The sequence below is a fragment of the Bacillus rossius genome, chromosome 15 (genome assembly GCF_032445375.1).
Source record: "Bacillus rossius redtenbacheri isolate Brsri chromosome 15, Brsri_v3, whole genome shotgun sequence".
NCBI lineage: Eukaryota > Metazoa > Arthropoda > Insecta > Phasmatodea > Bacillidae > Bacillus > Bacillus rossius.
In genome coordinates this window covers 7445558-7461532 of record NC_086342.1, presented here as the reverse complement: position 1 = coordinate 7461532, position 15975 = coordinate 7445558, and the positions used below count along the sequence as shown (strand labels likewise).

The following is a 15975-nucleotide window of genomic DNA, read 5'->3' as shown; positions in this document are numbered from 1 at the left end:
CCGAAATTGTTATGGATAGAGACATAAAAAATATTTAATTTTAATTTTTTTTTTTTTACATTTATGGAGCATCTGCTGTTGGTTCACGGCTTACAAGGATTTTGTGGCAACGAGAAACCCTTACAATTCAGCATCCAATCAACAGATGAAATTCGCCCGAGTATCCAGAGAACTATGGAGTCCTTCCCAGAGGTCGTTGAACCTGCTGATGTTTCCAGTTTGCACATATCGACCAAAGACGAATTCATCGCGGGATAATTTGATTGTCTGTTGTTAGGCTTCTGCTTAGTTTGATCACATATGCAACATCTCTTTCCCAATTGGGTCGGATCACCGAAGGAAGCTTGCTCCGCACTTGGCTGGACCAATGAAATACTAGCTTTGTTGTGTTATCAAACTTCGGTGATTCGCCTGAATGATAACTGCGTTATGTCAAGAAATATATATTTAGAAATCAGAGTACGTAATGTTATTTTTTTTTGTGTTTGGTGAAATATTTTTTTGAAAAAAAAAATGTTATCGGACAGATTTGTCTCTTTCGGTTGACAGATTATTGTCTCTGTCGGTTAAGTGAAATTGTAGAAATGTTAAGTACATACGTAAGCTTGTGCTTATTCAATCCTTACTCATCTTCACACAAACATATCAAAAAAATTCGCCGCTACCAACTTAACAGTGCACTTGTTGATTTAAAACTTTCTACACATGAAAACAAGGTATTTTCTCATTTTAAACATTGAGGACATCGTGATTCTGATACGTAGATGCAGTATTATTCCACGGTGAAAATTTAACTTCGTGGTAGACTTGGAAAAAAACTGTGTTCGTGTTTACCAAACTTCTTTCTTAACTGCGAGCTGCGCTTGAACTAACCAATGAGAATGCGGCTCCTGTACCACTGAACGTGTGCAATTCGCCTGAAAACAATTATGCACTGTAAAAAAAAATACAAGATAATTTACAGTGTTTTGATAACTATATTGGCACAAAATACCTACCTACTCGTTTCTCTTCACTCGTGAGACAAAAACGAGCGTGTTAAAGAATGTCACTGAATCAGAAGGAAGTTGTTAGAGGGAGATATATAGGAAACGAAAGACGCCATATAATTACCTACAGTTTAAATGGTATATCAACTTTTTAACGTTTAATATTGAAAATTTGCCATATTTAAGGCAGAGAACGCATACTATGAAATTCTAAAAACCTATATAATAGTTGATGTCATTAAGAAAAATGAATTTAGGAATAAATAACAATGACTTAACATGGGAAAATATTATTAGCAGTCAGTATTTTTAATTTCAGGCATTCCAATAAATTATATACTGCACGCAGAAAAAATCTGTACTTTTACAAAATAGTATTTTGGAAATCAGTTGCTTATAAATAGTTTCTAATACTACAAAAAAAAATATTGTCACTTTGTACAACATATGGCTATGGATTTTTTTGCATATATAAAATACTTTTTTCGATATAATATTAAGTATTTCTCACGAAAATTGGCACATAATTATAGATTTAATTGATGTGTCATTCAAGCATGGATTTTTAAACCAATGAAAAGGTAATCGTTTATTCAATAATTCGATTTTTTTTGTGCTTATCAATGTGCGTAGTTAATCCCGAAAAACTATTCACGGAACGATTTACAAATAAACATGTAACTATTGGGAGGTACTGGGTAAACACAAATCATAAATGTCCGGTTAAGAATCCGAACCTAGTATTACTGCGAACAATATTTTGTAGCGATAGTTATTTTCACGTGAATATACAAATTTACAAATATATGTAATTTTAAATTAATATTTTTTTATGAATTGAAAACCGTTGAAACCAAAATGGCGTTATTTCGGTACCTATCTCTTCCCCCTGTACTAGTTGGCCTGCAGTTGTCGGTCAGTGATGTGAAGCGCATTTTTTTACTTTTTACAATTACAACCTTGCAGCAACTGTGAGGAAGGTACCAATCAATTATGGACTGGTTAGTGTAAGCAGTTAAGGGGCCCGCCTCGTCAGGGGTGTATGTGTGTTAGTGAGGCGGGATGATAAGCGCGACGCTCGCTGGTGCTTCCAGCGCGGTATAGCCTCTAAGCGCAAGGCTCTGAACTGCCGCGCAGTCTTCTCGTCGTCACAAGATAACTGTGAAATTTGAGCGGTGACCGTAACATTATATGGCGGAGAAATGAAGATAAAGGTGTTATGCAAGCCCCTTAAGTACTTTCAAGAATCTGTACTGATTGTTTTATGCCTAAAAATTACTCTGAAAACACGCGTTTTAGGCATTTTAACGCTTCTAAAAATACAGTTTAAAAACTTAATCCGAAATTAAAAGTACTTTTCGGTCCTCAGCGAACTCTTAAATGCTATTCGTAAATAGGCCCCACTCGGATATCTTGAGTAGTTTTGAAATCGCGTTGTTTTTCCTGAAGCTCTGCACACCGTCTGTGTGACCAGGTAGGCGGGCCCCTTAACATAGGCCTAATAAAATTTATGTTGTTTTAATTGTTATCATTTTTCTTAAAATATTTGAGAATTTCGACACTTGAATAAAGTATAATAAGTTAATCTTGTGAAATTATAATTAAGTCAAGATTTAGCCACTGACATTGAAGTTAAAAATTCTGTGATTTATATTTTTCTCCTAATGGGTATGAAGAAAAGAGGGGGGGGGGGGGGAGAGAGAAATGGGGTATTGACAGCTAATTATAAAAAAAAATTTATGTGTAAATATTTTTTTCTAAAACAATTTGTATTTTAAATGTTTACAAGCTGAAGAATTCAACATGTAAATAAGGAGAATAAGCGTAAGAAGTAAAACAGGTAAATTGACGTAAGCAAAAACCTTTTTACTACACATTTTACAACTTGCAACTTAATTTACTGTCAACAAATTTATACAATACAATACAATTCCAAGGGGGAGGGGGCAGAACGCTAAAGGTATCAAACTGCTTATTGTTATTTGCTGTATCCAGTTAGCATGTACCTAGAGGTTAAGGCAGGGAGTTACGTCACGCGGGCTTTATGGGAAGAGACATCCAATATTTCAGTGTGCTCCGAACCTCTCGGTTCGCGGGATCCACACACTACTTAGAACAGTCATAACTTAGAATTCTCAAAAAGCGACATACCTTAGAATTATCATAAATTAGAACGATCATAACTTACAAACACAACGCAGAAACACGCGATTTAGAAATCCCGTAACTTATCATAACTTAGAACTATCATTACTTAGAACTATCATTTCTTAGAACTATCATAACTTAAGAACTACCATAACTTAGAACTACCATAACTTAGAACTGTCATAACTTAGAACTGTCATAACTTAGAACTGCCATAACTTAGAACTACCATAACTTAGAACTGCCATGACTTAGAACTGCCATGACTTAGAACTGTCATGACTTAGAACTGCCATGACTTAGAACTGCCATAACTTAAACACTTAGAAACACAAACACCAAACCACATAACTTAAAAAACGTCGTAACTTCATAACTTAGAACTGACATAACTTAGAAACACACAACTTAGAACTATCATAACTTAGAAACACACAAGCGACTCTGTGCTCGTGCTAGGGGCTGGAGATGAACACGTGAACCAGGCCACGTGAGCGCCACGTCATCAGGTAAGTTTTGCAGTCACGACTAAACTTTACACCCTGCTCTTTCAATAATTGGCTGATGTTTTCTTCTATTCTAATGGTCGTAATTGGTGACGTTTGGAGTGTAGTGTTAATCAAGCATGTGCTGTTGCAGTCGTAGTTAATAAATGTTAAGTGTTGCTAATTATTAGTGTAGTATTTATTTTGTATTAACACTAATGCAGGTGGTAATATTTTCTGAGGCAGAAACTTCTTTACAGGTTTCTACGAACGGATTTACGGAGTGTTATATCAGTAAAATAGCAACTCTTATCTACAGCGGTAAAAAAATACCGTTAGCTGTATGTTGTTTAGGGATGTATTGTTATTGTGGTCAGCCATGCGTATACTCTCGCTGGAGTGCTATTCATTTCTCCAGCAGGCTATATTTTATAGTTATAAAATACGCAAGAACCATTCATACTTGACCATTAAGACTATCATATTATCGACGCTCCATTAACATAAAACATAAAAACATTTTTATTTTTAAATGCTGTCTTGTTAGAAGTATTTCAGAAATATGGGGCATTTTTTTTTCTAAAAAAACACCACAAGTGCGAGATATATTTTCATTTAACAGTGTGAACATTCCTATTTTGTGAAAATGTTCTACCTTTCAATACTGAACACCAGTGTGTCTCCTGCATTAACAAAATATCATCCCTAATACTAGATGAGAAGAAACCTATTTTAGGTGTAAATCATTATGTGTTATTATATAATTTCCTGGTTGTATTAATGGGATCCTAGTTTTTGTTGAGAATATTTTTCAAATACTTAAGTCGTTGGCCGATTGAGTTTCATCCGATTTTTTTTTAATTTTAATTTTTTTTTTTTTTTTTATGTCGGCACTCGAACTAAAGATTGGAGAGGTCCAATTCGAGTTATAAAATGGCTTCCCTCGTGGAAAAGACGTCGATAGCTGGAGAAAAAAATTTCGTGATGTGGCACGCGCCTCTTTCCCCTCCTGTACATCTGACTGCAGGTGGTGCGGACCGCATGACTTAACCTGGTGGTTGTAGCCTTTAGCCTGACTGACTTGGTGGTGCATGCCTTGCCTGCAGTAGACCTGCTTCTCTAGTGCAGGGATCTTACAGCATCACACTCCTTAAAATGGCCTTCATCTCCCGAAGGAATGTTTCAAGGCCTTGCGAAGTCCTTCTATTTACATCCTTAAAATTATAATATTTTGAACTAAAATTTTATGATAGGCTCTAGAAATCCTCATATAGATTTATATAATAAGAACTCAATTGTATTCATCCCCCCCCCCCCTTTTTTTTTTTTTAGCAAAAAGCACGTAGTCATTCCATATAAATTTGGTATCATTATAACAAATATTTATATTATTGCGTTAAAATTAAAATAATTTTTAATGAATTTCTATATTATTATTGAATATTTTCTGTTTTGATTGTTCGAGTATCGTGCAAAAACTGCTGGACCTTTTTTTTTTAGGAACTTTTTGTGTTTAAAGGCTTATGATTAGACTTAAAAACCAGTGTATATTTTATCTCGGTACGATGACGGGAGCCAGAGATGTAACAATAAAACTACATTCCTTTCACAAGTGCGACCAATATAAGGTGAAAACACCAACTTATATCACTATTATTATGTACCACGTACATAATCTAATTCTTATCACAATCAATAACTTTTTTCACGATTGATGATAACTTTTTTTACTACGCGATGTGATAATTAAAGAAAAAAGTAATCGCACGAGTGAAACACTAGTTGTTTCATATTTGCAAATGTTTGAAGATAATACAATTGTTACTTAAAAGTTCTTAGGTTTTTTTTTTTCCAAAATTTTCTAGAATCGTTTTTAATAAATTTTTGACGTGATAACGTCTTATAAATTCGATGAACGCCGGCTGCACGCACGAAAAAAATTGTCACGTTCCGTCTGAGCCGAGCGTGCAAGAACCGGCCAACCACCGTGCGAGAAAATCTTCTATAATATCAAACAGTTTAAGGCGGGCTTTTTAACTCATTGTTCGCGATTATATTTAAATTAAATTTGCAAAAACTGTAAATCATATTTGAAAATTAAAAAAAGTATGCAATTTTTCATCGATGTTTTCTTATGACGTTATCACGTAAAATTATCGCCCGTAAACCGCGACTTTACAGACAACCCCCCCCCCCCCCCTTTTTCCCCCCTTCCTTTTACCGCGAAAATTATACTGACCAGTGTTTTTGAATGCCTCCTGCAGATGTAAAACGCTTCTAACTGGGAAGGAGACTCTTCGAAATGTCCCAGCTGTAACATCTGTAAGAACCCTGCTTTGTAGATGCGCTTGCCTGTAGCTGTGCCTGCCCTGTAGCTGCGCTAGACGGCGCCAGCCCTGCAGCATGGGAGTGTGGCGATCTACTGAAGGAGATAGACGCTCAGCTGGTCCTAAGCAAGGGCTTCCTGCTGCCGCGGGCAGGTGGGTTGTTTGTTCCCTCGCGCAGGTAAACTTCCACACACACGCGCACACCTGCGAAACTTGCGTCGTTTATCTGCACGTTTGCCTGGAAATTTTTTATTCAACCAATACGCATTTGATGGCAATTTTCATTTTACCTTAGGTATAGTTTGGCACGTCTTGAAAAATTCAAGTTGAAGAACAAGAGACCAATTTATATATATATAAAAAAAACACGTGAGCGAGTCTTTTTAAACACTCGCCAGTGATGTGTAACATCTAAACTCTGAAACGAGAAAATTTCGCGTGTTCTCATGTTGCAAAAATTACACCCACAATACGAAACTCGGGACACAAAATTAAACGTGGGATTATTTTAAAACAATGCCGATGCGTTGATAAATATTTACGCAAATTATTGTGTTTTCGACTACGTTTCTTGATGCGAATCCTCGCCGCTAGAATTCGCTGCCGGTGCAGCTACGTCGACTATTGAATCATTTGATGATTAGATCGAAATTTTTAAACTATATAATGAAACGTCTCAAATAAAAGTGGGGAAAAAAACCGGCTTCGTACCTAATTTTCGACAAGAAATTTTATTAAAAATTCTGCCTGTATATATTTTTTTAAATTCATTAAACAGTTAACACAGCAAAGGTCCCCTTTGGCTTTGTGAACTTTGGTTTGCGTCATCCGCCACAGAAGGCAGCACCGTGGTTACACATTTCCGTTCTCCGGGGCTTCCATTCCATTCACGAAATTACTCCCACCAAATGGCTTATACCTAAGAGCTAAGATGTTACATATCAATAACAAATCTTACACGACCCAATTATTTGCAGTCTAGACGGAATGTTACCATTGAACAAAATATAAGTGTGTACAGTCTAGGCTGGTGCCAGAAAATAACGCAACTTTCGTAGGTTTCTAGCTATAGTAATTTAATTTATGTAAGGTAATCGTGCTGAATATGGCCCAGTGATCAAAATGTCCTGCCCCACTGGCCTCTACTGTGCTGGAATAAACCGTCTCTGCATGGGACCGCTACAAACATTGTACACATAAATAATCAATATATGTGTTAGTCAGATGGGCCATGTTCGGTACAGGTACCTTATATAGTGCTTTACAACTGAACTGAACACTTGGTATCAAACTTCTGACACTAATTCCTGACACTATTCTTGGGACTGCTAAAATTTTACTGAAACTCAAGCTTTTCCCAAATAACGACATATATTTCAAGCAAGACATTTCCTACAATTATCAGACCGAAAATAAACTCTTTATAAGTATGTAAAGTTTCCATCTTATCTTAGTCACTTTATGTACATAATATATATTAAAGTTAGAACTCTACTGCCATGCGACCTTAATGTGGCAAATGTAAATTATCGAGGTTCTCCATTAAGTGATACTGTTTTGTGATCCAAATTATGAAATGAAAATGTATTGAACTATATTAAAAAAATGTTTAAATAATTAATTTTAATGCTTAAAATTTGGAATAAGTAACACCTGGTTACCGTATAAGTGGACCTCTAAATTTCTCTAACTTAATGGCACAATTTGGTGCATTTGTCAAACTTGAGTAGCGTGGCTTGAGAAATGACATTGAAAATGCTAGTTGGTATACACAGGCTTCAAACTTAAGATGAATATAATGCATAGATTACCCCATAGTCATGAAATGTTACGATATAATGTAGCTGTGGGTCGTGGTACTGTGCCTAAGCCATGCTTTAAAAGGCGTGACTTGTAGGGTGGTTCAGACACGACCAGTGTGTTTACTAGCGTTCAGAACATTAGAAGAATATAATATACAGATGAATGTTACGTTTAAAGGATGCTGTAGGGGTATTTTTCTGCACGCTTGTCAGGTTTTAGAATGTTTTTCATGTTGAAGTTTACTAGCAGTTCAAATTTACAATTAACAGAGTCCATAGATGACTACGTAGGTATGAAAATTGTTTACGGTATAAGGACTTTGGGCATGGTTGCACTAGCAAGAGTTAACAGTCTGTGGTTTGTTGATGTTTACTAGCACTCATAACTTGTGATGAATATCATCAATAGATAACGATATATTAATGAAATTTTATGGAATAAAGCAACTTTGGGAATGGTTCTCTGCTCTAGCTAGGCTTTAGAAGGTGGAGAAATGGATAGTGGGAGAAATGTTATCACGACCAGTGTGTTTACCAGCGCTTCAATCTTAGGAACAGTAGAATCTAGAGATTACCTCATAGGCGTAGGGACCCGCAGGAAGAGGTAAATATGTGTTATGTAGTACCAACAACAATCTCCCCCCCCCCCCCCCCTAGTGTACTCTGAAGACCAGCATAAATGTGTTGTAACCCTGGTGCACAGATTTGAATAATCTCAAAGATGTGACATGTCAGGGCAGATCTCACGAGCAAGGCGTACTCGGTTGTTGATTAGCTGATCACACTGCAGGAAAACGTCGTGCACAGAAGGAAAAAAAAAAATGTTCTGTACTTTTACAAACAATTCCTTTGGAAACCAGTTACCAAGAAATAATTCGTAATATGCTACTACAAGAAAGATATTGTAACTTTGTAGGAAACACGACTATGGTTATTTTCTGCATATATGAAATACGTTTTTAGAGATATTTCGTATGAAAATTGGCGCATGATTTTGTATTTTAACTGTTGTTTCAGTCAAGCATGATTTTTTTTTTTTAAACCATGATAAAGATTATGGAATGGTGTGGTTCGCGGGGCGATTTTTACGTGACCAGTCGAGTTTTATCGATTGTGAACGAAACTGCACGTGCCACCGCAGGCACGTAAACGTAAACGCTACGGTTCGCGAGGTTTGCGGGCGCGGTGTCTCGTCGCTGGCGGGACACTTGTTTTCCGGCTCGAAGGGTAAAATAGGAGTCGTCTTACAGATCTTATTAAATCCAGAGCCCAACGTCTGAACTAGACTTGAAAAAAAACAGGTCCCCTCCGCTCTGTCCGACTAGCGGACCGCCAACTACCTACGCAACTCAGTGGACAGAGTTTCACACGAAGTTAACCTCAGGTCTCCGCCGCCCAGCAGGTACAGACCCAACCAGCACGCACTAACTTCGGCCTGCCACCAGACAGGCTTCAACCAACCAACTTTGTCACCGAACTGAGCCAATCCGGGTAGGAAAACCATGACCGACCCCCAGAGATGAATGGGCCTAGAGACCGGAAAAATTCGCGGATTCATTCGGCGATAGGCTAAAATTAAAATACATATACCTCTTAGATGATTTCGCTATTGGCTTACTGTTCATCTGGACGAATGTCAACCAGTTATAAACCCTCAACCAAAGAAGGATCGAATCACAGACAAACCAGCCGAGACGACTTACAAGTCGGCAGCCAATGAACTTGCATTAGGTATTTGCCCGAGTGTACAGGGGAATGTGCAGTCTTATCCTGAAGGCCATCGAAACCGCGAATTTTTCCTGTCCCTATGAATGGCACTACACACCCCTTCCGAGTACACCACTTAAAGCGGAGGACCAGGATGGTTCTTCAACCAGGGTGATCGGTGCAGACACCCCAGAAGCCAGGCGTGGTTCCCAACGACAGTCAACACAGAGCAGAACCGGACAGAGCGGCAGCTACAAAGACCCCAGGCACTACACAACCCTTCCATGGCACACCACTTAGAGCGGAGGACCAGGAGGATCTACCAATCAGGATGTGCAGGCGGGGCAGTGCGAGGCCAGCAGCACGTGTGGCCACGCGGGGCTATTTTCAGTCCTGTTTCCTGTTGCCCCGCGCCCGCCGAGTATAAATACCTCCTTCGGCGGCGAACCTGTTGACCGCACCACCGCCGCGTCGGCAGCTTGTAGCGTCGCAACCGTCATACCGAATGATAGAGACCTGAAAAATTCGCGGATTCATTTCGTGATATGCTACAATTCAAATAATTATACCTTAGCGCTGCTTCTGCAATTGGTTCACTGTTAATCTGGAGTAATGAGGGCCAATTAGAGACCCTCGCTCAAAGAAGTGTCCAATCATAGACACTCGGTCGAGACGACTCACAAGTCAGCAGCCAATGAACAGGTGGCATTTGCCCGAGTGTGTAGAGGATATTGGAGTCTATCCTGGAGGTCATTGAACCCGCGAATTTTGCAGGTCTCTACGAATAATATAGGGACCGGAAAAATTCGCGGTTTCGATGGCCTTCAGGATAGACTGTACATTACCCTGTACACTTGGGCAAATAACGTAAGTTCATTGGCTGCTGACTTATAGTTGTCTCATCTGCTGTTGACTTATAAGTCGTTTCATCTGGATTGTCTGTGATTCGATCCGTATTTGGGTGAGGGTTTATTATAACTGTTTGAGATTCGTCCAGATGAACAGTAAGCCAATAGAAAAATAATCTAAAAGGTATATGTATGTGAATTCTAGCCTATCGCCGAATTAATCCGCGAATTTTTCCGGTCTCTACGAATGAATAATCCCCGCAGAGGCAATGTGATGGCGTCCGACGTAAATTAGGCTCCGCCGTTGGAAAATTTTCCACCTTGAATTTACGAAGCAAGCTGGTTAAAAAAAATATCATCCAGGGATCTTCGTAAATTTAACGGACACTTGAGTTCACTTTCTTTGAACGCGAAACCAAAATAACATCAAAAGAATATTCTCGGCGTATCAACAAACCTGTCAAAAAACTTGTTTAAAACTCTCTTATTTGGTCCACATGCGTGTTTATCTTTGTTTGTAACGTAACATACAACTCGGAAATCAAAATACGGCTTGGTTTCTATGAAATTTCAGTTATTTGAAATTTCGAAAAACACTTCGTTTGTTTGAGGTTGATTCTTCGTCTAAAAGTCCCTAAATTTACGGTAATTTCTGTGTATATACAAGTACTGGCTGAACGAGACTGCAAGAATAAGAATTGCGTCTAATTGGCCACAATTAAATATTTTTTTTTTGTAAGTGGAACAGAAATATTCATCCAAACTTACATATATTGTAAATTTGTAGGTACATTTACATGAAAACAATTGTGTCACTACAAAATAGTGTTCGCAGTAGTACTGTCTTCAGATTTTTACCCGGATATTTATGATTTTGTGTTGTCCCAGTACCGCCAATATTTAATGCAATTACTAAATCGTTTACGGGAACATAACTTCACAAGCACTCCCATGAAAACGGCCAGGAGACTACTAAAACTTCCACAGAAACTCCCTGCCAGCGACAATGGATGCTTATAAGCAACCTGGCATAGTTATTCACACTTGAAAAGACACCTGAAAAAGTTTGTAAACACAATTTCAATCACAAATACTCACATAAAATAAATATGTTTTTAATTAAATTGATCAATATTTAATATAAATCACTAAAGTACATGATTTAAAAGAACATATATAATTTTTATATGTATGTAGCCGTTTTTCAACATGTAAATTTTTGTTGCATGTTGCGCGCTCATCGTAAAAATACACTCATCATTTTTTTATAACGCGCCTAAAGAATTAAAACTAAAAAAAATAAATCAAGACTGAGAAGAAGAAGAATGAGAAAAAAACGCAATATACAAGATTATTCATAGTATTTTTTCAGTAGTTTTGTGATAATATCATTGCTTCATAACGGTGTCTGCGGACAACTTAGCCTACACGAGCTGATTTACCCGTGCTTCACTTCGGAAGTCTACGGGCAGTACACTGTCGCACTTCTCATTAGGCCATGTGCGTGCCCCCATCTCGTGGTTACGCCACTGCCGCGTTCCGAGCGAAAGAAGAAAAAAGTTAATCTAATTTCGGAAGTCAAATCATGAAACGTAATATCATTAAAACTAAGATAAACGGGAAGAACTAACTGTAAATCAAAGACGCCAAATTGTTTTTTTTAAGGGCCTTCTATGGGAAATTGGCCCGGAAACATTTGAAAAATAGACTCTTAAAATCATAATTTTCAAGCCAACCATGAACTTAAAAATTTGAACTATCATTTTGCTAATTAATTTATGTGTTGAAAGTACAAAATTTAATGGCAATAAAATGGAAATAAATTATGTTTCGCGACAAATGCCTGCCCCTAGCCATGACTCACTCCCCTATCTTGACTCTATACTATAACTAGTTAAGGTGGGCTGAGCCACACGGGGTGCAGTATAGCGTACATTGAAAGTACAGGTTAGCAGCGGGACTAAAAGCAGGATGGTCCAGGAGAAGAGCTGCTCTGGGTAGAGAAGTTTCTACCGTGCGTTTGCTTACGTGCTTGGACACGAGGCGTGTATCCGCGTCTGGACTTTTTATAACCAGGGGCTATAACCAGGGGCTTTGTGCGCTTCTGGTCAACCGCCCCGGCTTCGTGAAACTTAGAAACAGAGAGAAGAATAATATTGTCGTGTTACTCAAATTTAAGTCAATTTAATTTAGATCTCGTAAGATTGTTAACAAGTGTAATCGATAGGGACCGGAAAAATTCGCGTGTTCAATGACCTGTAGGATGAACTCCATAGTTTTACGTACACTCGGTCAAATGACACACACTCATTGGTTGCTGTCTTGTGAGACGCTCCAACGTAGCAGCCTGTGATTCGATACAGCTTTGGTTGGGTGTTTCTCATTGGCTCAGAGTCATCCAGGTGAGTTGTGAGCCAATAGCAGAGGCAGCACTGAGGTATAACTATTTGTATTTTAGCCTATCGCGAAATGAACTCGCGAATTTTTCCGGTCTCTAGTAATCGAATTAAAATCGCGGGCTGGTGCGTCCGACCGCGCTAGATGACCGTGGCTACCTGTTGTAACATTTCCCGTCGACCTTCTGCTTAGGTTCTGTTTCGCCCCCCCCCCCCCCTCCCGGGTCGAGGGTGGGCGCGTGAGTCACTCGTCGCGGTGTTATATCCGGCAGTGGCGCGCTGCCTAGAGGGGGGGGGGGGAGGCCCCCATCCCCCGTCCTGGGACCCTTCCAGTAGTCTTCGGCGACACACGGGCTCTCTCACCCGCCTTACCTATAAGTAGGGACACCTGTATTTCGCGATTTCATTTCATGTCAAGGTATTTCTCAAAACACTGTAGCTTTTTCTAAGAGTCATGGCAAATTGTGAGGGTGCAGCAGTACGGTGACCACATTCTCATTGGCCCCGTCAAGAGCGGGGCGACACCTCTCACCGACCTCGGCCAGTAACAACAGGAAAAAAGCTACAGTATTTTGTGAAATACCTTGACACGAAATACAGGTGTCCCTACCTATAAGTAGAGACCTGAAAATTCACGGTTTCGATGGCCTTCAGGATGGACTGCACATACCCCTGTACACTCGGGCAAATAACGCAAGTTCATTGGCTGCTGACTTGTAAGTCGTCTCAGCTGGTTTGTCTGTGATTCTATCCTTCTTTGGTTGAGGGTTTATAACTGGTTGAGATTCGTCCAGATGAACAGTAAGCCAATAGCAAAATTATCTAAGAGGTATAGACTAGACTATGTGTTTGAATTCTAGCCTATCACCGAATGAATCCGCGAATTTTGCAGGTCTCTACCTATAAGTTGAGCTACACGGGGATATGGGCGCGTGTACTTACGTACGCGCGTTAGAAGTTACGCTTTCTTGGCGTAGTTAAAAAATATTTAATTTTGCATGCAACCGATTAATGGAAATAAAATAATGAAAGGACGGGAGTATTCAATATTTATATAAACCAGTGAATAAACTTTAATCGACATAAATTTTCTTTAATAATTAAAATCAATAAATCTGCCGAATGTTTAATTTAATTGAGCAATTTTAATTGTTCATGAAATAATAAAAGCGCACAAATATAATTTTTATTTGTATGTAGACCCCCCCCCCCTTTTTTTTTTTATTTTCATCCTGTAGAAATTTCGTTGCATGGTGTCCGCGCATCGTAAAAAATTCACTCTCATGTGAATTTTTTTTCATAACGCGCCTAAATAAGTATAACCTCAAAATATATAATTTGTGCTCTGGAGGAGGGGCTATCCACTCCGTAGTTGCCCGGCCCCCCTAGTGACGATGACGCCGCCTCAGTGGCGCCGCCCCCACCGCCGCCGCCCCCCACCGCCGCCTCGCTGCCATGTCACGTAGCGTCCTTGCTAATTGTCGTGGGCGTCAGGCCTGCGTGTCGGCGGGTGACCAGCGCTACGGCCCGCGCGCCGACCCACTGGCCTCGTTCCCGCAGACCTCACCAGCAGGGACTGGGAAAATTCGCGAGTTCTGTGACCTTCAGGATAGACTCCATGATCCCCTGCCCCACTTGGGCAAACGGCGCCTGTTGGTTGGGTGCTGAATTTTTGAGGTGTCTCAAGTGGGTAACTTGTGATTGGATACCTACTTCTTTGACTGACGGTCTCTAATTGGCCAAGAGTCCTACATATTAATAGTGAACCAATAGCAGAAGAAGCACAATGGTATGATTATTTGGAATTTAACATACCACGAAATGAATCCGCGAATTTTTCCGGTCTCTACTTCCTAGTTCTGCGCGTTCACATGGCAACCATATATCGCAAAATTCGATATTTTCAGGTTAAAAAAAAAATTCCATGATTTTGTATCGATATTTTTATACCGATATTTTTATATCTATATTTTTCCGATAGTATCGAATTTGAATAAAATCATATTTTTCGAGTAAAAAAAAACATTAAAATTACTTATAAATACATCAAGTCTATAACAATAACAAATCCACAAGGGAACAATCGTTAGCGCAGGCATACCTCATTGCAGTCTAACAAGCGAAAAGATTTTTTTTTTTTGCGAAAAATACCTACATGCCCCTAAAAATATACTGTGACAAAAAAAAATAATTTCCTGTCACTAAGAAGCAACTTCGCAACCTCAACAGATTTGGTATGGTTCATATTGGCAAAATACTGTATGATATCAGAAAAAGAAAACTGTATATTTCATGTCTCCAGTGTTGAAACATGATTAGCGGCATCCCAACCAACGAATGGAAAGAATTGGAAATAAATCAGTGGGGAAAGTGATTCTATCTTTCTCCGAAGATAAATTCTGCGTACACTCTTGCCAAAGTGCTATGTGCGAACGAGCCCATGCCACATCAGTGGCTATGGACGTAGTGTGATAATTTTTTTTTTCTATAGGACTGCCGAGTTCGGTCTCCTTGTTTCGACTGCGGAATTCCCGTTGTCTCAAAAAACCTCCTGTATGTTTATATACGTTTCTCTCTACGTGTCTAGGTTTCCTGTATGTTTAGCTACGGAAGTAACACTTAATGCAATTTAAGTTAAAAACACACCGATATACGCTATGTTTGAATAGTGGTTTGTTGTGTTTACTCCCACCGCACCGCTGAGAGAAAAAAAAAGGGGGGGGGGGAATAATGAGGGTTAAAAAAAGATTGGCTCTCTTGACTTTAATTAGCTGCGAACCATTTTGGTTTCCGACTCGTCGCTCGTAAAATACGAGTCATGACGAATGCTGGACTCGAGCCATTTAAAAAACGTGGAAGCCGTTGGTAAAAAAAAAAAAAAAAAAAAAACACAACTTTAAGGTCTTTGCCCTCCTAAAACCTTTGATTTTTGTTTTTATATTTTTTTCTTCTTAAAACGTGGCATGCTTGAATATATTTTAATAACCACGCATTAGAGTTACGGAGCGTAGGAAAATAACCGGTTAGTTAGTTACTAAAATGTTATAGCTAATGACATTTAATTTTTTTTTTGGAAACAATCTACTTACAGGGGGGATAACGGAATTGAAAGAAGCCACATTATGGTTTAACAGTTTCAAGGGCATTTCAATTTTATATCGGTAAATTTTCAAAATTCGTATTATTCGTATTCGTATTATTATTTGTAAATTTGTGCATTTACATGAAAACAACCGTATCACTACAAAATATTGTACATTTGTACAACCCATT

At 38.8% G+C, this 15975-nt stretch overlaps 1 protein-coding gene across 6 annotated transcripts in view; it reads left to right on the top strand.

The window, feature by feature from the left end:
* The window catches only part of LOC134539366 (vinexin), a 173109-nt gene that overhangs the window by 77343 nt on the left and 79791 nt on the right, over window positions 1-15975 (top strand). Inside the window, exon 6 of one of the 6 annotated variants that reach the window (XM_063381352.1) lies at window positions 5998-6102. The exons of the other annotated variants lie outside the window; for them this stretch is intronic. Coding sequence (XP_063237422.1) covers window positions 5998-6102 — 105 coding nt within the window. The remainder of the gene's footprint in view (window positions 1-5997; window positions 6103-15975) is intronic. 6 annotated transcript variants of the gene reach the window in all.